The sequence below is a fragment of the Mycteria americana genome, chromosome 26 (genome assembly GCF_035582795.1).
Source record: "Mycteria americana isolate JAX WOST 10 ecotype Jacksonville Zoo and Gardens chromosome 26, USCA_MyAme_1.0, whole genome shotgun sequence".
Classification (NCBI taxonomy): Eukaryota; Metazoa; Chordata; class Aves; order Ciconiiformes; family Ciconiidae; genus Mycteria; species Mycteria americana.
The window spans coordinates 1978368-1999320 of NC_134390.1; the positions used below are offsets into that span (position 1 = coordinate 1978368).

The 20953-nt window shown below is 70.7% G+C and overlaps 1 protein-coding gene across 5 annotated transcripts; it reads right to left on the reverse strand.

The window, feature by feature from the left end:
- Positions 1–1597: 1597 nt before the first annotated feature.
- Positions 1598–20788, reverse strand: FMNL3 (formin like 3). Of its 5 annotated transcripts, none has more exons than XM_075525562.1 (27): positions 20564–20787; positions 17473–17556; positions 17308–17388; positions 17144–17217; positions 15559–15642; positions 15052–15204; positions 13914–14022; positions 13745–13821; positions 13565–13658; positions 12973–13047; positions 12775–12885; positions 12539–12688; positions 12281–12382; positions 11955–12201; positions 11810–11878; positions 11406–11530; positions 11115–11317; positions 8716–8950; positions 8556–8624; positions 8326–8406; positions 8096–8225; positions 7860–8020; positions 4989–5090; positions 4798–4887; positions 4593–4704; positions 4390–4488; positions 1598–2165 (listed from the first exon to the last, which is right to left on the reverse strand). In XM_075525562.1, the coding sequence occupies exons 1-26, from the start codon at positions 20708–20710 to the stop codon at positions 4397–4399; spliced, it is 3057 nt and encodes a 1018-aa protein (XP_075381677.1). In that variant the 5' UTR covers positions 20711–20787; the 3' UTR covers positions 1598–2165; positions 4390–4396. The 5 variants fall into 5 exon arrangements, with proteins under 5 accessions (XP_075381677.1, XP_075381676.1, XP_075381675.1 ...); XM_075525561.1 differs by having other exon boundaries at positions 12539–12685; positions 17144–17220; XM_075525560.1 differs by having other exon boundaries at positions 17144–17220.
- Positions 20789–20953: the final 165 nt, after the last annotated feature.

Below are 20953 nucleotides of genomic sequence, written 5' to 3' on the forward strand. Positions count from 1 at the left end.
GTGCCGTGGGGCTCGCCGGCCGCAGTGGGATGGGGCAGTGCTGCCCACCCCCCAGCAGCGATACCCTGAGTGGGGCTGCCCCCCAAGCGCAGCCAGGGGAGGGGACGGGGCGATCCCGCTTCCATGCAGGACTCTGCGCCCCTCCGCAGCACCGAGGGGGGGGCAAAGCCGCTTCCCCCGCCCGGGGGGGAGCATCGGCGGGGCACCGGCCTCTCAGCAGGGCGAGGGGGGCCGTGCGGGTGGCTAAGACGGTCCCTGACATCACTTAAACCCTCCCCGTCTGTCGCTGACCCACCGCTGCCCCGCGCACCCGCACTCCGCTCCGGGGAGGAAGAGGAGGAGGAGGAGGAGATGAACGCCAGCACGCAGGCCAGCGCCTGGGGGGACGTGCGGGTGGCCGAAGCCGCCCAAATCACCGTCGTCCTGGTGCTCTGCCTCACCGTCGCCTTCGCCGTCTTCTTCCTCGGCTGCAACCTGCTGCTGCGGGCGGAGAGTCTGGCGGCAGCCCCGGCGCAGGGGGAGCGACGGCCATCCCGCGAGGCCGAGGCGGCCGCCGAGGGGGCGTAGGTGACCGGCGGATGGATGGACGGACGGATGGACGGACGGACGGATGGATGGACAGCAGCGTCTTTGTCCGCAGCGTCTTCGACGGCACTTGGGGACGGAGCGGGATGGCGCCGGGGGCCGCAGCGTCCCCGGCTCGTACAGATGGATTAAAAGGCAACGGGGCCAGCGGAGGCACTGGGGGGGCCAGTCCCGGGGCCGGGTCTGGATCCGGCCGGGGGCGCGGCGGCGCTGGTAATCCTCCCCGAGGGGATTAGAGGAAACTTTTATTCCCTGTTTCAGAGCTAATCCCTGGGCTGGCGGGGCCGGCGCTGCTCGGGGAGGGTCTGGGGCCGCATCCTGCCCCTCCGAACCCCTTGTACCCCCGCCAGCAGAGACGCCAGGGCCGCACCCTGCCCCCCCCAAACCCCTTCTGCCCTTCTCCGAGGGCTGCAGCCACCGCACCCCGCTCCTCCCCGCCCTTTAGACCCTGCTGGCAGGGATGCAATGGCCGCATCCTGCCCCAAACCCCCTGCGAGCAGGGGGTCCCGTGGCCCCGTCCTGCCCCTCCGTGCCCCCCTTTGCTCTCCCTCGGTGATGCTCAGGCCGGATCCTCCCCCTCCATTGCTCCCGGGGCCGCATCCTGCCCCTCCACCCCTCTGGCAACCCCCCCCCCGCCCCGGTCCTAAGCTGCTCCCAATCCTCCGCAGCTGCTGACAGTGGGGGGGAACCGGGGCCACCCCACCCCGGAGCGGGGCTGGCGATGTGGGGGGGCTTCTCCCCCCATCAAACCGGAGGGGGCCCCCCCCCCCACCTTAATCCCACAGCTTTAATAACACCCCTGCAAAGCTCTGCTTAAGGGTCTGGTCCCTGCACATGCATGCCCCCCCCCCCCCCCCCGGGACATGGGACCCCCAGCATGGGGGGGCTCCCCGGACGCCTGGGTCCCCTCTGCGCCTTCCCCCGACCCCCCCCCCCCCGCCCCCAAGCAGGCAGCGGCCATGTAAAAGACTCCATATATTTCACATGTACAAAAAGGCACTGGGGGGGGCGGGGGGGGGGGGGGGGAGTCCGGGGGGATCCGGAGGGGGGGGGGCACCATCCTGCCGCCCCCCCTCCCCCACCCCGGCCTGGCTTTGGTCCCTTTTTTTTGGCAATTAGTGTTCACATCAGTGGTCAAAGTGACGAGCGCGGAGGGGGGCGGGGGGGCCCCCGTGGTCCCCACGGCAGGATGGGAGCTCTGGGGCAGTGACCCCCACGGGGACGAGGGAACCCCGATGGGGAGGGGGCACCCCCACGGGGCGGCACCCCGTGGGGCAGCCACCGCCGCTGGGCCCCCACCGCAGCCGGAGGCAGGATTCGGCCTCTGCTGCAGGCGGACCGGGAGGGGTCCGGGCCACAAGTCCCCCCCCCGGGTGGCGGGGGGGACGGGGACATCGCCTGCGAGCCCAGGCGAGGACGGTGGCCCGGGATGTCCCTGCGCGGTGACCTCCCCTCAGACCTGCGGGGCAGAGCGGGGTGAGGAGGGGAAACTGAGGCAGCCCGGCCGCCGCAGCCTGACCCCCCCCGCCCCCCGCCCGGGTCCTTACCCTCGCTCGGCTACAGGCGGATCCACCTGCGGGCTGCGGGACGGAAGGGACAGGGTCAGGGGACCCCCGGCCTGGCCCGGGGGACGGTCCCGGGTGACCCCAGCGGGGCCGAGGCAGCTGGGGGCCAGTCCTCCAGGCACCAGGCTGGGACCCAGTATTGCACTGGGACCCTGCACTGGGACCCTGCACTGGGACCCAGTATTGCACTGGGACCCTGCACTGGGACCCAGTATTGCAGTGGGACCCAGTATTGCACTGGGACCCTGCACTGGGACCCAGTATTGCACTGAGACCCTGCACTGGGATCCAGTATTGCACTGGGACCCAATATTGCACTGGGACCCTGCACTGGGATCCAGTATTGCACTGGGACCCAGTATTGCACTGGGACCCTGCACTGGGACCCAGTATTGCACTGGGACCCAGTATTGCACTGGGACCCTGCACTGGGACCCAGTATTGCACTGAGACCCTGCACTGGGATCCAGTATTGCACTGGGACCCAATATTGCACTGGGACCCTGCACTGGGACCCAGTATTGCACTGGGACCCAGTATTGCACTGGGACCCTGCACTGGGACCCAGTATTGCACTGGGACCCAATATTGCACTGGGACCCTGCACTGGGATCCAGTATTGCACTGGGACCCAATATTGCACTGGGACCCTGCACTGGGACCCAGTATTGCACTGGGACCCAGTATTGCACTGGGACCCTGCACTGGGACCCAGTATTGCACTGGGACCCAGTATTGCACTGGGACCCTGCACTGGGACCCAGTATTGCACTGGGACCCAGTATTGCACTGGGACCCTGCACTGGGACCCAGTATTGCACTGAGACCCTGCACTGGGATCCAGTATTGCACTGGGACCCTGCACTGGGATCCAGTATTGCACTGGGACCCAGTATTGCACTGGGACCCTGCACTGGGACCCAGTATTGCACTGGGACCCAGTATTGCACTGGGACCCTGCACTGGGACCCAGTATTGCACTGGGATCCAGTATCGCACTGGGACCCTGCACTGGGATCCAGTATCGCACTGGGATCTTGCACTGGGACCCAGTATTGCACTGAGACCCTGCGCTGGGACCCAGTATTGCACTGGGACCCAGTATTGCACTGAGACCCTGCGCTGGGACCCAGTATTGCACTGGGACCCAGTATTGCACTGGGACCCTGCACTGGGATCCAGTATTGCACTGGGACCCCCCACTGCAGCAAAGCCCCCCCATGCTGGAAACCCAGCCCTGCGCCAGGACCCGCACTGGGACCCCGCCTGGCATGGGGATCCTGTGCTGGGGCTCGGCCTGCGGTGGGATCTGTGCTGGGATCCGGTGTCGCACTGGGACCCTGTGCTGGGACCCTGCACTGCATCGAAGACCCCATGCCAGAAACCCAGCCTTGCACCGGGATCCGGTGCCTGGAACCAGCCTTGCACCGGGATCCTGTGCTGGGATCCTGTGCCGGGATCCTGTGCTGGGACCCAGCCTTGCACCGGGATCCCGTGCTGGGATCCTGTACCGGGATCCTGTGCTGGGACCCAGCCTTGCACCAGGATCCCGTGCTGGGATCCTGTACCAGGATCCTGTGCTGGGACCCAGCCTTGCACCGGGATCCCGTGCTGGGATCCTGTGCCGGGATCCTGTGCTGGGACCCAGCCTTGCACCGGGATCCCGTGCTGGGATCCTGTGCCGGGATCCTGTGCTGGGACCCAGCCTTGCACCGGGATCCCGTGCTGGGATCCTGTGCCGGGATCCTGTGCTGGGACCCAGCCTTGCACCGGGATCCTGTGCTGGGATCCTGTGCCAGGACTCTGTGCCGGGAACCAGCCTTGTGCTGGGATCCTGTGCTGGCACCCAGCCCTGCACCAAGATCCTGTGCTGGGATCCTGTGCTGGCACCCAGCCCTACACCAGGATCCTGTGCCGGGACCCAGCCTTGCACCGGGATCCTGTGCTGGGGATCCTGTGCCAGGATCCTGTGCTGAGACCCAGCCTTGCACCGGGATCCTGTGCTGGGGATCCTGTGCCAGGATCCTGTGCTGGGACCCAGCCTTGCACCGGGATCCCGTGCTGAGATCCTGTGCCAGGACTCTTGGGCTGGGACCCAGCCTTGCACCGGGATCCCGCGTCAGGATCCTGCTCCGCTCCGAGGGGCATCCCGGGGCCACAGCGTGCGGGGAGGGGGCGTGCAGGAGGGGGCATGCGGGGCCAGGGGGGATCGGGGGGGGCCCGGGCATGCAGGCGGTACCTGGGGGCTAACAGCTGGACTCGTCGTGGTGGGACGGGTCGCAGAAGAAGCGCGAGCCCCGCTTGGCGGTGCGGGCCGTGAAGGGGACGCTCTTCAGCGCTGCAGGGGGGCACGGGCGGGGAGGGGGGGACAGGGAGACGTCAGCCCCCGCACGCGGGCGGGACGCGGCCGGCCGGGCGGCGAGGGGCGGCGGGGGCCCGTACCGGTGATGATGTCCTCGATGGTGCCGTCCTTGCCCTCGTAGACGGGGCGATGGTCCTTGGCCTGGCGCCGCCGCAGCTCCGCGATCAGCTCCTGCTGCTGCCACTTGTTCCGCTGCGAGGCAGGCGCGGGGGTCCCAGGTTGGGGACGCAGGCGTCCCCTCCGTGCCGCCCCCCCCGGCCCACCCGCGCGCCCACCCACGCTCACCTTCTCCTGCTTCTTCGCCTCCTGCGCCAGCAGCTTCTCCCGCATCACCTCCTCCTGCTTCTTCCGCATCTCGTTCTCCTGCTCCGCGTCCTGCCGGGGCGAGGGGGTGGCGGTGGGAGCCAGCTCCCCCCCGGCCCCCCCGGCGCCAGTGCCACCAACCCCCCGCACGTCCCCTCCCGGCCGTTCCTCACCTTGTAGGAGCGGATGAACCGGACAAAGACCGGGAAGAAGACGGACGGGGGGGTCGTCTTGGGGCTCTCACCGAAATACCGCACCACGGTGTTGTAGGCGTCCTGGAAGAGGGGACGGGGCGGTCACCGACGGGCTGCGCGTCCCACGGCTCCCGGCAGCCTCCCGGCACGAGGAGCGTGCAAAGCAAGGTGGGCACGAGGGCCGTGCAAAGCAAGATGTGCACGAGGGCCGTGCAAAGCAAGGCACGCACGAGGAGCGTGCAAAGCAAGGCACGCACGAGGGCCGCGCAAAGCAAGATGTGCACGAGGGCCGTGCAAAGCAAGGCACGCACGAGGAGCGTGCAAAGCAAGGCACGCACGAGGGCCGCGCAAAGCAAGATGTGCATGAGGGCTGTGCAAAGCAAGGCACGCACGAGGAGCGTGCAAAGCAAGGTGGGCACAAGGGCCGTGCAAAGCAAGATGTGCACGAGGGCCGTGCAAAGCAAGATGTGCACGAGGGCCGTGCAAAGCAAGGCACGCATGAGGAGCGTGCAAAGCAAGATGTGCACAAGGGCCGTGCAAAGCAAGGCACGCACGAGGAGCGTGCAAAGCAAGGTGGGCACGAGGGCCGCACAAAGCAAGATGTGCACGAGGGCCGTGCAAAGCAAGGCACGCACGAGGAGCGTGCAAAGCAAGATGTGCACGAGGGCCGTGCAAAGCAAGGCGTGCATGAGGGCCGTGCAAAGCAAGGCACGCACGAGGAGCGTGCAAAGCAAGGTGGGCACGAGGGCCGCGCAAAGCAAGATGTGCACGAGGGCCGTGCAAGGCAAGGCACGCACGAGGAGCGTGCAAAGCAAGGTGGGCACGAGGGCCACGCAAAGCAAGATGTGCACGAGGGCTGTGCAAAGCAAGGCACGCACGAGGAGCGTGCAAAGCAAGGTGGGCACAAGGGCCGTGCAAAGCAAGATGTGCACGAGGGCCGTGCAAAGCAAGGTGGGCACGAGGGCCGTGCAAAGCAGGGCACGCACGAGGAGCGTGCAAAGCAAGGTGGGCACGAGGGCCACGCAAAGCAAGGCACGCACGAGGAGCGTGCAAAGCAAGGTGGGCACGAGGGCCGTGCAAAGCAAGGCACGCACGAGGAGTGTGCAAAGCAAGGCACGCACGAGGGCCGTGCAAAGCAAGATGTGCACGAGGGCTGTGCAAAGCAAGGCACGCACGAGGAGCGTGCAAAGCAAGGCACGCATGAGGGCCGCGCAAAGCAAGATGTGCACGAGGGCTGTGCAAAGCAAGGCACGCACGAGGAGCATGCAAAGCAAGGTGGGCACGAGGGCCACGCAAAGCAAGGCACGCGTGCATGAGGAGTGTGCAAAGCAAGGCACGCACAAGGGCTGTGCAAAGCAAGATGTGCACAAGGGTCGTGCAAAGCAAAGCACACACGAGGAGCGTGCAAAGCAAGACAGGTGTACATGAGGAGCATGCAAAGTAAGGTGTGCGTGACAAGGTGTGCACAAGGAGCATGCAAAGCAAGGCACAGGCAAGGACCGTGAAAAGCAAGGCACGCACGAGGAGCATGCACAGCAAGGCAGGCGTGCACGAGGAGCGTGCAAAGCAAAGTGTGCATGACAAGGAGTGCACAAGGAGCATGCACAGCAAGGCAGGCGTGCACGAGGAACATGCAAAGCAAGGTGTGCGTGACAAGGCATGCACGAGGGTCGTGCAAAGCAAGGCACAGACAAGGACCGTGAAAAGCAGGCGTGCATGAGGAGCATGCACAGCGAGGCAGGCGTGCACGAGAAGCGTGCAAAGCAAGGTGTGGATGAGGGCTGTGCAAAGCAAGGCAGGCACGAGGACCGTGCAAAGCAAAGTGTGCGTGACAAGGCGTGCACGAGGACCGTGCAAAGCAAGGCACAGACAAGGCTGTGAAAAGCAGGCGTGCATGAGGAGCATGCACAGCAAGGCAGGCTTGCACAAGGAGCGTGCAAAGCAAGGTGTGTGTGACAAGGCGTGCACGAGGAGCGTGCAAAGCAAGGCATGCACGAGGGTCGTGCAAAGCGAGGCGTGCATGACAAGGCATGTACGAGGAGCGTGCAAAGCGAGGCATGCACAAGGGCTGTACAAAGCAAGGTGTGCATGACAAGGAGTGCACAAGGAGCGTGCAAAGCGAGGCATGCATGACAAGGCATGTACAAGGAGCATGCAAAGCGAGGTGTGCACGAGGGCCGTGCAAAGCAAGGCGTGCATGACAAGGAGTGCACAAGGAGCGTGCAAAGCGAGGCGTGCACGAGGGCCGTGCAAAGCAAGGCATGCATGACAAGGAGTGCACAAGGAGCGTGCAAAGCGAGGCGTGCACGAGGGCCGTGCAAAGCGAGGCATGCGTGACAAGGCATGTACGAGGAGCGTGCAAAGCGAGGCGTGCACGAGGGCCGTGCAAAGCGAGGCGTGCATGACAAGGCGCGCGCGAGGAGCATGCAAAGCGAGGCGTGCACGAGGGCCGTGCAAAGCAAGGCGTGTGTGACAAGGAGTGCACGAGGAGCGTGCAAAGCGAGGCGTGCACGAGGGCCGTGCAAAGCAAGGCGTGCGTGACAAGGAGTGCACGAGGAGCGTGCAAAGCGAGGTGTGCACGAGGGCCGTGCAAAGCGAGGCGTGCGTGACAAGGAGTGCACGAGGGCCGTGCAAAGCGAGGCGTGCATGACAAGGCGCGCGCGAGGAGCGTGCAAAGCAAGGCGTGCACGAAGGCCGTGCAAAGCAAGGCGTGCGTGACAAGGAGTGCACGAGGAGCGTGCAAAGCGAGGCGTGCATGACAAGGAGTGCACGAGGGCCGTGCAAAGCGAGGCGTGCGTGACAAGGCGCGCGCGAGGAGCGCGCGAGGCACGGCCGCTCCCCGGCCCTCACCTCAGCCGTCCGTGCGTCCTTCTGCAGCCGCTCCAGCTTGCCCTCGCTGGCGGCCAGGAAGGAGCGCAGGACGCTGTTCTCGTGCAGGCCGCACTCCCGCCGCAGCAGCTCCATGCCCCGGCCCAGCTCCTTCACGTCCAGCAGCACGTTCTCCAGGGACACTGGGGGGACACTGACGGGTCAGGGCCCCGCAGCCCCGGGGGACGGCGAGGCAGGGGCGCGGGGCCGGGGGGCACCTGCGGCCGCCTTCTCCACGAAGTGCAGCTCCTGCCAGAAGGTTGCCAGCTCGGGGTACTTCTCCCGCACCGTCAGCGCGATGAAGTGCAGCAGCGTCATCTTCCTGTCCGTCGACTTGGTGTCCAGGAGCTGCGGGGTAGTTTGGGGGGGGGGCGCGGGGGGTCAGGGCTGCGGGATGGGACCCCCGGGAGCCCACGCGGACGCGGGCAGGAGGTCCGGGGGTGCCCACCAGGTCCAGGCTCTGCAGTTTGAAGCCGTAGACGGCACCACGTTTGCTGCTGTTCATGTAGTTGCCCAGCGCCAAGATGATCTGCACGGGGAAAAACAGCGGGAAGGGGGGGGTCAGGGAGGAACGAGACCCCCGCGGGACCCCCCCCGCCCGGCTACGGCAAGGATGGAGGGCAGGACTCCGACCCAGCCGGTCCCCACGTCCCCCGGTCCCCCTCCGACCACGCTCACCTCCAACATGTGCTTCAGCTTCTGGGAGGACTTGACGGAGGCCGAGGCCGCGATGATGGCGTTGAGCTGCTGCAGGGGGACAGGAGGGCAGGGCTCAGGTGGGGCGGGGGGGGTCCGGGCACGCCCCGCGGGTGCGATCCCCCCCTCCCCGGCTCCATACCGGCGTCAGCATCTGGAGGTTTTCGGTGAAGTTGCCGAGGAAGGCCATGATGGCCATGCGCTGGGGCAGCCGCTCCACCTTGCTGAACTGCAGCATGAAGCGGTCCTCGTCCGCCAGCTCCTCCAGCGGCTTGCGCTCCCGCTCGTACTGCCGCAGCGCCTTCACCTCCGCCTCCGTCGGCAGGAACCGCATCAGGCACTCCACAAAGTCCACCGGCAGCGTCGCCAGGTCGAACCTGCCCCGCGCCCGCGCCGTTGGGGACCAGCTCCCCGCTGCGCCCTGCCTGGGCCCCCTGCACCCCAACCGCCCCCCCTGCACCCTGCCTGGGCCCCCTGCACCCCAGCCAGACCCCCCTGCACCCTGCCTGGGCCCACTGCACCCCAGCCAGACCCCCTGGGCCCCCTGCACCCCAGCCGGACCCCCTGCACCCTGCCTGGACCCCCTGCACCCCAACCACCCCCCCTGCACCCTGCCTGGACCCACTGCACCCCAACCACCCCCCCTGCACCCTGCCTGGACCCACTGCACCCCAACCAGCCCCTTTGAACACTGCCTGGCCCCCCTGAACCCCAACCAGCCCCTCCTGCACCCCAGCCAAACCCCCTTCACCCCAACCAGCCCCCTTGAACACTGCCTGGCTCCCCTGAACCGCAGCCAGCCCCCCTGCACCCTGCCTGGACCCACTGCACCCTGCCTGGACCCACTGCACCCCAATCGCCCCCCCTGCACCCTGCCTGGCCCCTCTACACCCCAGCCAGACCCCCTGCACCCTGCCTGGACCCACTGCACCCCAACCAGCCCCCCCTGCACCCCAGCCAGATCCCTTGAACCCTGCCTGGCCCCTCTACACCCCAACCAGCCCCCCTGCACCCTGCCTGACCCTCTGCACCCCCTGCACTTTGCCTGGCCCCCCTGCACCCCAGCCAGACCCCCCTGCACCCTGCCTGGACCCACTGCACCCCAACCACCCCCCGTGCACCCTGCCTGGACCCCCTGCACACTAGCCAGCCCCCCAGCACCCTGCCTGGACCCACTGCACCCCAGCCAGCCCCCCCTGCACCCTGCCTGGACCCCCTGCACCCCAGCCAGACCCCTTGAACCCTGCCTGGCCCCTCTGCACCCCAACCAGCCCCCCTGCACCCTGCCTGGCCCTCTGCACCCCAACCAGCCCCCCTGCACCCTGTCCGGACCCACTGCACCCCAGCCAGACCCCCTGCACCCTGTCTGGACCCACTGCACCCCAGCCGGACCCCCTGCACCCTGCCTGGACCCCCTGCACCCCAACCGCCCCCTCTGCACCCTGCCTGGACCCACTGCACCCCAGCCAGCCCCTTTGAACACTGCCTGGCCCCCCTGAACCCCAACCAGCCCCTCCTGCACCCCAGCCAAACCCCCTTCACCCCAACCAGCCCCCTTGAACACTGCCTGGCCCCCCTGCACCCCAGCCAGCCCCCCTGCACCCTGCCTGGACCCACTGCACCCCAACCACCCCCCCTGCACCCTGCCTGGCCCCCCTGCACCCCAGCCAGACCCCTTGAACCCTGCCTGGCCCCTCTGCACCCCAACCAGCCCCCCTGCACCCTGCCTGGACCCCCTGCACCCTGCCTGGACCCACTGCACCCCAATCAGCCCCCCTGCACCCTGCCTGGACCCCCTGCACCCTGCCTGGACCCACTGCACCCCAATCAGCCCCCCTGCACCCCAGCCAAACCCCCTGCACCCCAGCCAGCCCCCTTGAACACTGCCTGGCCTCCCTGCACCCCAGCCAGACCCACTGGGCCCCCTGCACCCCAGCCGGACCCCCTGCACCCTGCCTGGACCCCCTGCACCCCAACCGCCCCCCCTGCACCCTGCCTGGACCCACTGCACCCCAGCCAGACCCTTTGAACACTGCCTGGCCCCCCTGAACCCCAACCAGCCCCTCCTGCACCCCAGCCAAACCCCCTGCACCCTGCCTGGGCCCACTGCACCCCAGCCAGACCCCCTGCACCCTGCCTGGACCCACTGCACCCCAACCACCCCCCGTGCACCCTGCCTGGACCCCCTGCACACTAGCCAGCCCCCCAGCACCCTGCCTGGACCCCCTGCACCCTGCCTGGACCCACTGCACACCAGCCAGCCCCCCTGCACCCTGCCTGGACCCACTGCACCCCAGTCAGCCCCCCTGCACCCCAGCCAAACCCCCTGCACCCCAGCCAGCCCCCTTGAACACTGCCTGGCCTCCCTGCACCCCAGCCAGACCCCCTGCACCCTGCCTGACCCTCTGCACCCCCTGCACTTTGCCTGCCCCCCCCTGCACCCCAGCCGGCCCCCCTGCACCCCAGCCAGACCCCCTGCACCCCAGCCAGCTCCCCAATACCCCCCCGCCCCCCACTGCACCCCGGCACGGGGGCACGTACGTGTGGATGGCCCTGCAGATCTCCTCGGCGCTGCGGCCCGCCTTGCGCAGGGTGATGGCCAGGTTCTTGGCGCGGTTGGCCTCCAGCAGCGTCACCTTGCTGGCTGCCTTCTGCGACGCCTTGTTCTTGGCACAGACGAGGTCGAGGGCCGGACCCTGCGCCTTGGTCTTGAAGAGCTCCTCGAAGCGTTCCAGGTCAAGGTCCTGGTGGAACGAGGCAGGGGGGGCTCAGAGGTGGCAGCGGCGGCGGTGGCGCCCACCCAGCCGCTCGGGCCAGGAGTCCCGAGCTCACCTCCAGCACCCGCTCGTCGTCCAGCTCGCTGAACACCGTCCCGCTGATCTGGTTGGGCTTCAGCGCCGTCCAGTTGAAGACGGGCAGCCGGAACTTGGTCTTGATGGGCTTCTTGATCCGGATGGCTGCCAGCGGGGCAGGAGCCAGCTCAGCCCCCGCCGGGGCAGGGGGACGCATCCTGTGCCCACCCTGAGCCACCCGAGTCCGGCGCATCGGTCCCCAAGCTGTCACCATCCCCTGGGCCTCCCCGGCCCCATCCCGTGGTCCCTGCACCCCTCCCTTGGCGACCGCAACCCCGACGCTCCGGTTCCTGCAACCCTTCCCCCGTCCCCACGGCCTCTCCGTCCCCGTCCCCACGGCCTCTCCGTCCCCGTCCCCACGGTCCCCGCGCCCTCCCCACCTACCCGAGAGCCCGACAGTGAGGGCGATGGAGGGTGAAGCCCCAGGCAGCGGCGGGGCCGGGGGGCACTTGCCTGCGAAGGGAGTAGGGGGTGAGCCCCTGCCCCGGCGGGGACGGCCCCGTTTAGGGGACACCCCGGGGACCCTCACCTGGGAGTGGGGGGGCGGGGGGCGGCAGGGGGGGCGGCGGAGGGGGCGGGGGGGGCGCAGCCTCCACGGGGGGCAGGACGGGGAGCCGCAGGGCCTCCTCCAGGGGCTCGGGTTCGGGCCGGGGAGGGGGCTCGGTGCCCGGTACGGGGGGCGGCTCGGAGCCATAGCGCCGCCGGAAAGCCTCGTCCTTCTCCTTGATCATCCGCCGCAGCGTGTGCACTTGGTGGCTCGTGTGCTCGTAGGTCTCCTGGGGATGGCGAGCGTCAGGCTCGGGGCGGGGGGGGGCCAGGACCCTGCCCCACGGCCCCCGCGGCCCCACCACGCACCTTGACCACCTCCAGCTCCTTCTCCCGCTGCAGCAGCTGCTTCTCCAGCTCCGCCACCCGCATCATGTTCTCGTTCTCCAGGTCCAGCAGCTTCTCCGTTAGCTGCGGGGGGGGGGACACGCACACGGCTGTGACGCCGGCTCGGGGACCCCCCGCCCGGTATCACCGCTGACCTCCCCGGGGGCAAAGCCAGACCCCGGGAGGGGACGCCCCGGGACCCGGCGAGGAGGGGCCCTGCGTCCCCCCGCCCACACGTACGTGGGACAGATGCTCCTCCAGCTCCTCCACCTTCTCCAGGGCCACGTTCTTGGTCTCGGCGTCCTCCAGCAGCCCCCCCACGTCGAAGACGTTGTCCAGGTACGCCTGAATCTGCACCTGCAGCTTCTCGCTCTCCGTGTGCCTCGACTTCTGCGGGCATCGGGGCAGCGTCAGGGACGGGGGGGGGACGGGGGCTCCTCGGGGCAGCCCCCTCAGCCCCCCCCGACCCCCCGTACCTGCAGGAACTCCTCCAGCCCCAGCTTGGTGAACTCGTACTGGAGGTGGACGCGGAAGTTCATGTCCTCCACCGAGTGCACCACGATGTTGATGAACTGCATGCAGGCGACCTGCGGGCAGGGCTGGCGTCACCAGGAGCCCCCCCAGCACCCCCTGCCGTCCCAAAGCCCTCCTCGCCCAGGACCGGGTTGGCCCACCATGAAGTCGATGCTGCTGTCCTCGTTGCGGAAGTAGTCCATCAGCCGCTCGAAGCGGTGCTTCTCCTTGCAGACCTGAGCGGGCAGCAGACGCGGGGTTAACCTGGCTTGGCCACCCCCCACCCCCCCAACCACCAGCCCCCATCCCCTGGGCTCCAGTCCCCTACTCCCAGTCTGGTCCTGGTGCCCCCAGACCCCCCAGTCCAGCCTGGCCTCGTCCTCCTTCATGGCCCCATCCCCTGCGCTCCAGACTCCCCATCCCAGCCTGCTCCTGGTGTCCGTTCCTCCCTTCCCTGGGTCCTGGTCCCTGATCCCAGCCTGCTCCTGGTGTCCCCAGTCCCCCCCCCATCCCAGCCTGCTCCTGGTGTCCCCAGTCCCCCCCCCATCCCAGCCTGCTCCTGGTGTCCCCAGTCCCCCCCCATCCCAGCCTGCTCCTGGTGTCCCCAGTCCCCCCCCATCCCAGCCTGCTCCTGGTGTCCCCAGTCCCCCCCCCATCCCAGCCTGCTCCTGGTGTCCCCAGTCCCCCCCCCATCCCAGCCTGCTCCTGTCTCCCCCCAGGTCCCCCCCATCCCTGCCCCTGCTCCCCCCGTACCTCCTTGAAGTTGTCGAAGGCAGCGAGGATGATCTCGTGGCCGCCCCTCACCAGGCAGACGGCCGCCAGCAGCTCCAGCACCAGCGCCTTCGTCCTACGGCAGAGCAGCACCGGCACCGTCACACCCGGCCGGCACCGGGGACCCCCACCCTGCCAGCCCCCCCCCCCCCCGCCCCTTACCTGGGGTTCTTGTTATTGAGGCTCAGGGCGATCTCGTTGACGGCGTGGGGATGGGACATGACCAGGTTGAAGCCGTACTGCGGGCAAGGAGCGGGGACGGCGTTAGCGGCGCCGGCACGGCAGCGGCACTGGGGGCATTGGCGTCGTCCCCCCCGCAGGGCGGCGGTACCTGGTAGTTCATGATGGCCCGGAGACACATGATGCAGAGGTGGACGTCGTCCTTCTGGCTCACCAGGCGCGAGTTCTTCAGCGCCCTGCGGCTCGGCAGCGTGCCATAGCTGGGGGGACACCGGGCACCGGTGAGCGGGACCCTCGCACTGCCGGTGCTGCACCGCCAGCGCTCGCCCGGGCGGGAACCAGCCCCGCGGGACCACGGTGGGGACCAGGGTGGGGACAGCGTGGGGACAGCGGGGCTTTCGAAGGGGCAGAGGAAGAGAGAAGCGGCCGGAGGGCGACAGGGACAGAGGCTGGCGGAGACGCGGAGCGAAGCCGCCACGAGCGCCGGGCCGGCCCCAGGCAGCCGGTACTTACCCGGCGGGCGAGCGGCGAGGCGGGTGCGGAGAAGAGAGAGAGAGAGCGCAGCCAGAGAGGGGGGGCCCCGGCCCTGGAAGCAGAGACGGGGCGCGTTACCCCGGGGCGCGGGGGCAGAGCCAGAGCGGGGGCGAGCGGAGGCAGCGTGGCCGCAGCAGGCAGAGGGACGGGGCGGGCGGCGCGGGCAGGACGGGGACGGCAGCGCCGAACCGCTGCGGACGAGCAGGGCACGGCACGCCCGGCCGGCAGGATGGGACACGGCACGCGAGGCAGCGCAGGCTGCGGCACGCGTGGCACGTGCCCACGGCACAGCCACACCGTGGGGCAGCCGGCACACGGGACGTGGCACGTACCATGCACGCGATGGCGCACGACACAGGACAGGACAGCACGTGGCACAGCACGCACCACGGGCAGGACGGCGCGTGGCACGGCACGCACCACGGGGCAGGATGGCACGCGGCACGGTACGCACCACGGGCAGGGCAACGCGTGGCACGGGGCGGGATGGCGCACGGCACAGCACGCGCCGCGGGCAGGACTGTGCACGGCACAGGGCACGATGGCACGGCACGCAGCACGGGCAAGACGGCGCAACGGCACAGCACGCACCGCGAGGTAGCGGGCACGCGGCACGCGCCACGGGCAGGACGGCGCGTGGCACGGCACGCAGCAAGCGGCAGCACCGCAGCCAGCCGGAGCCGGCAGAGCCGGGCAGGTGCTGGGCGCAGCGGCGGGACGTACCCCTGCAGCCGGCCGGCGTGGCGGGTACGTACCGTAGGGCGGTCTGGCGGGCAGAGCGGGCGAGGCTGCTGGCGAAGGGGGCGGGCAGGGCGCTGGGGTGCTGCAGATCCTCGATGGACCTGCTCCAGGCGCGCAGCTTCTCCAGCGCGCCGTCCTCACCGCCTTCCAGGCCCTCAAAATCCAACCTGGGTGGGACACGCGCGCGGGGAGGGGCACACGGCTTTGGCGCGGAGCGGCGCGGCCACCGCAGCAAGCGCGGAAGCGGGTGGCGGCTGGGCAGCGGCAGGGCAGGGAGAAGCGCGAGGGTGGCCCTGGGGACCCCCAGCCCCAGCCCGGGCGGGCAGGAGGGGGGGGGCCGAGCATCCCACGTCCCCCGGGACCCCACGGCAGGCGGGTCCCCACGTGCCGGCCAGGCTGCCCCGGTGCCGATAAGGGGCCAAGCGGTGTCGGCCACCTGCAGCAGGGAGCAGCCACGGGGCACCGGGACCCTTCACGTCGCAGGTCCCCCAGCACCCCGGGACCCCCAGCACCCCACTCACATGACGGCGCACTGGGCGAAGGACAGGTAGTTCACCAGCACGTCCAGCCCCTTGTTCTCATCGTTGAGGAACTCGCGCACCCACCTACGGTACCAGGCACCCATCAGGGCCCGCGGGAGCCGGGGACCGCCGGCACCCCCCGGCGTGATCCACGGGCGCCCCCGGCCCGCCGCAGGGATGGGGAGGGGGTGGCGGGGGCATCTCCGGCGGCCGTTGCGGCCCCTCCGCTATCGCCCGTGCCAGCGCCGGCACGGCTTTATCTGCCGGCTGCAGAGCGGGGAGGGCTCGGCCCGGGGCGCGAGGCGGGAAGCCGAGCTGGGCGCTGGGGCCGTGCCCCCGTCCCCAGCCCTGGGCACCCCGGGGTGGGGGGGTTCGGGGTGCCCCGGCCCCCTGGGAGGGTGCTAAGGCGCACGTGTGAGGTGCTGCGCAGGGCAAGGAGCCCGGCTGGGATACGTCCGGGGACAGGGACGTGGGGGGGGGGTGCAAGGGGGGTGTGTGGGCGTATGGGGGGGGGGTGCACGTGGTGTGTGTGTGCATGGGATGTGCATGGGGGGGGTGTCCATTGGGGGGGTGCATGGGGGGGTGGGTGTATAGGGAGTGTGCCCAAGGGGTGCGTGGGCACGGGGGGGCGTGCATGGAGTGTGCGTGTGTACGGGGAGCGTGCACAAGGGGGGGTGTCCACTGGGGGGGTGTCCATTGGGGGGGTGTCCATGGCAGGGGGTGCACGGGGAGAGGGGCAGCGTGCACGGGATGTGCATGGGGGGGGGGCTGCACATGGGGCAGTGCCTGCACAGGGAGAGGGACCGTGCACATGGGGGGGGGCTCCATGCACGGAGAGACAGGGCTGCGTGCACGGAGAGGGGGGGCACAAAGTGGGGTGTGGGTATGGTAGGGGGGTCCCTGCGCCTGCCCGTGCCCTGCCCGCAGCCCTGCCCGCGGCCGGGGCCGTGAGTCAGGCAGCAGCAGGAGCCGGGGGGGCCGGGGGGGCCGCGGCCGCCCCTTTCCTGCCGGCGCCAGCCCCTCGCCCCAGCCCGTTTCCTGTCTCCGGCTGCTGCTATTTTCGGGCCGCGAGCAGGGAAGAGCCAAATGGCGTGGCCGTGGCGGGGCCGTGGCGGGGCCGGTGGCGGGGCGCAGCCCGGCACGTGCACGAGCCACCCCGAGCACGCGGGCGTGACCACAGAGCCGGGCACCCACCGGTGACGTCCCCAGGAACGTCCCCGTCCCTCCGGCCAGCCCGTGCGGCGTCCGCGCGTCTCCCCACGCGCCGGAGGGACGAGCCGCCGGTTGCGGGGTCGGGGTGCCGCTGGCTCGGGGATGGTGCCGAGCCCTCCGGTGCTGGGAGGAGCCGGGCAGGATCCGGCCATGCTGCTTCACGCAGGGCGTCATCACCGGCCCATCCGCCCGCGGCATCCGCCCCCGGGACCTGCTCGCCGGCAGCCCTGGCCCGCGGCACGGCCAGAGCAGGAACCGGCCCAGTTCCTGCAGCGCCTCCAACTTCCCCTGCAGCTGCGGCGGGGCCGGGGCCGGGACCCTGTGCCCCCCCGCCCCCCCCCCCCCCCCCCCCCCGCCGGGACCCCACGCTCACCCGATGTGGTTCGTCCTCAGGCTGATCTCCAGCTCGCGCAGGACCTTGGTCGACTCCTGCACCCTCCTCCTGAACTTCTGGGGGCAAAGCGAGGCTGAGCCGTGCCCCCCCATGGTCCCCCAGCCCCCCTGGACCCCCCCCCCCGACCCCCCCCAGCCCCTGACCTTCCGTGTGACCCCCGGCTCCAGGAAGCTGCGCAGTTTCTGGATGTAGGCGTGGGGGGGGCTCTTCACCTGGAACCGCTCCTGGGGGCGATGGGGGGGTTGGTTACACCGGCACGGCAGCACGGCCCCCCCCCAGGACCCCCCATGGCCCCCCCAGCCCCCCACCTGGTCACAGATGAGGTCCCACTTCTTCTCGTTGTCGTACTGGCGCAGGAGCCGGGCTTTGTCCGGGGGCAGGTTCATGGAGCTCTGGGGGCAGAGGGGGGGACATCACCCTGGGGGACACGGGGACGCTGCCCCCCCCCGAGGGCGCCCAGCCCCACGGCACGGCCAGGGTCCCCCCCCACGGGCACCCGGCCCCACGGCACGGCCAGGGTCCCTGGCACTGGGAAGCACTGGTGGGCACGGGGCCACGCGCGTGGCACGGGGACGGCAGACGCCACCAGCACCACGTGCCAGCCACCGGCAGCACCAAATCTCCCCAGCGCCGACACGTCCTTCCTGTCTGCACCCGCTTCCTCGCCCGCAAACCGCAGCCTCCGCTCCCCGACTGCGGCACAAAGCTCGGCAGCGGTACCCGGCTCGCCAGGGCGCTGGGCATCTTCATAGCGGACCCCGGGGACCGCTGGTGCAGGATGCGGCCCGGGGCACCCGTATTGGCAAGGACACAAATGGGATGCCACGATGGAAACCGGGGATGCTGGATGGCTGCGGGCTTGGGACTGCGCCGGCGGGCGACGCCACCCCACTGGGTGATGCCGTGCTGGCGGGCGATGCCACCCCACTGGGTGATGCCGTGCCGGCGGGCAATGCCATGCCGGCGGGCGATGCCACCCCACTGGGTGATGCCACCCCACTGGGTGATGCCGTGCCGGCAGGCGATGCCACCCCACTGGGTGATGCCGTGCCGGCGGGTGATGCCGTGCCAGCGGGCGATGCCACCCCACTGGGTGATGCCACCCCACTGGGTGATGCCGTGCCGGCAGGCGATGCCACCCCACTGGGTGATGCCATGCCGGCGGGTGATGCCATGCCAGCGGGCGATGCCACCCCACTGGGTGATGCCACCCCACTGGGTGATGCCATGCCGGCAGGCGATGCCATGCCAGCGGGTGATGCCGTGCCGGCGGGCGATGCCACCCCACTGGGTGATGCCACCCCACTGGGTGATGCCATGCCGGCGGGCGATGCCGTGCCAGCGGGCGATGCCACCCCACTGGGTGATGCCACCCCACTGGGTGATGCCGTGCCGGCGGGCGATGCCACCCTGGCAAGGCAGCTCCCAGGCAGTGCCGTCAGCAGGAGCCGGCCACCGCCACAGCCGGGAGGTGCCGGCACTCCACCCGCCCCGCGGCGGCTAAAATTATCCCTCCGCTGGTCATCCCGGCCCAGCGGAGCCGCAGGAAACCGGGACAGAGCCTGGGCGAGGCCGCGCACCCCGGGGGGGGGGGGGGACACACAGTCCCACGGGAACGGGGATGTCACCGCCAGGATGGGGTCCCCCCAGAATTGCCCTGGGGTCGGGGACGGTGCCTCCCTCCCCACAGGGCCACGCTTATTTGTATATCGTGGCCAACGGCAAAATCACGGGGCCCCCGGGGACACCCCGGGGACGGGGGATGGGGGGGGCACACGGAGGCCCCGAGTGGGGGCGGGGGGCACCGGGGGGGCTTTGAAGCGCAGCCGCCCTCGCCGGCATTCCCGCCGCTCGGCTTCCTGCCTTTGTGGCGGGAGCAGGGCCGCTCCCGGCCGGGCACTTCCTCCACCACCGCCCCCCACCGGGACCCCCCCCCGGCTGCACTGGGACGGACCCCCCCGGGGACTGGGGCTACGGAGGCTGGAGCCCACCCCGGGGCTGGGGGACACCCGGGGACGGATCCTGCCTGTTCGGGGGCTGCCGGCGCTGCAGCCCCATCACACGATGAAATATTTTCCTCCCCAGCAGTAGCCGGGATGGCACCGGGCGATGCCGATGCCAGAGGGGTGGTATTTTGGGGGTGCCGGAGGAACCCCAATGCCCCCCCCCCCCCAGAATCCCCAATCCCGGCATCGGCATCGCCCGGCAGGATGTGTGTCCCCCCCGCTGGCCCCATGGGGACCGGCTGCCGCATCCGCCCCGCGTGGGATGCGGGGACGGGTGACGGCCCCGTGGGCGGGTGCCACTCGCCGCTGGCAGGACAGTCCCACGCTGGGGGTGCCGGTGCCCCCTGGTAGCCCCCGGTTCCAGCTCCCAGAGCCCCACGGGGCCACGTTCGGCATTTCCTGCCTGGACGCGGCTTCTGCTGGCTACGGCCACCACCGGGATGGCGGTGCCAGGCATGGGGGGCCGTGTGCCCCGGGTGTCACCCAGCCATGGTGTCCCTGCTGGTGTCCTGCCGCCCCCCAAACAAAGCCAAAGCTGTGCCGGCACCGTGGATGGGCCACCCCACCACGGGTGGACTACGGGGCCACCGCGCTGTGCCGTGAGCCAGGCGCTGGTGGGACGCGGTGGCCCCCGTGGCATCGGTGGTCCTGATCGGTGGCACCACGGAGCCCGGGGTCACGCCGTGGGGATGGGGTCACCACCGAGCCACATCCCAGTGACAGGGTGGCACCGCAGCCTTGGCCAGTGACCGCTGCAGGAAGGCCACCGCCCCGGCCGTGACAGTGGACTGGAGACCACGCAGGGCACCCGTGCCCATGGGGACACCCCACCCGCGGGGACCCCCAGCCCTGGGGACCCCCAGCCCTGGGGACCCTGCACCCACGGGTGCCCCAGCCCCGGGGACACCGCACCCACGGGACCCGCGCGCCGCCTCCATGGGACTTTCCCTGTCAAAAAGTCCCGGGGCCCAAGGGGCCCCTGCGGTGGCACCGGGAGTGGCGTCACCCCCCCCGGGGCTGTCCCGGGACGGGCTTCCCCCGCGGCTGCCCCCGGTCCCGCGGCCACTGCCCATCCCCGCGGGCACCGGCGCTCCCTGCCCGCCCCCGGTTTCTCCGGGCGCCGGTGCCGTCCCCAGCGGCGCCCGCCCGCCCGCAGCCGGACGCCGGGAGGGGAGCGCGGCGGCGGGGCGCGTCAGGCCCGGGAGGGCGCACCGGGAGGGGTCCCGGGTGGGGGCGAACCGGGAGAACGCAGCGGGACCCGGGGGAAGCGCAGCGGGAGCCGGGACGGAGCACGGGGGAAGCGCACCGGGGGGGGGCACACCGGGAACCGGAGGGGCGCGGCGGGCGGGGGCGCAGCGGGCGGCCGGGGCCGCGGCGGGGGTCGGTCTCTCACCAGCACCAGGGCGAAGCGCTCCTCCAGCTCGCAGGGCTCCGGCATCGGCATCTTGCCGGGGGCGAGCAGCCCGGGCCCGCCCGGGGCCGCCGCCGCTCCCGGGCCCCGGGGCAGCGCCTCCCCGTCCGCGCTCTCCACGTTCCCCATCCCCGGCCCAGGCACCGGGGGGCGGCGGGGAGGCTCAGCCCGTCGCGTCCGGCCGCCGCCGCCGCCTCCCGGCCCCGCCTCGCCCCGCCCCGCCCGGCCCCGCCCCGCCCCGCCGGGCCGCCCGCGCTTCCGCGGCGGAGGCGCCAGGGGGCGCCCAAGGGCGGACGGGCGGCGGCGCCACCGGGGGGCGCCCAAGGGCAGGGAGCGAGCGGGAGGTGCCGATTGGCCCGGCCGCGGTCACGG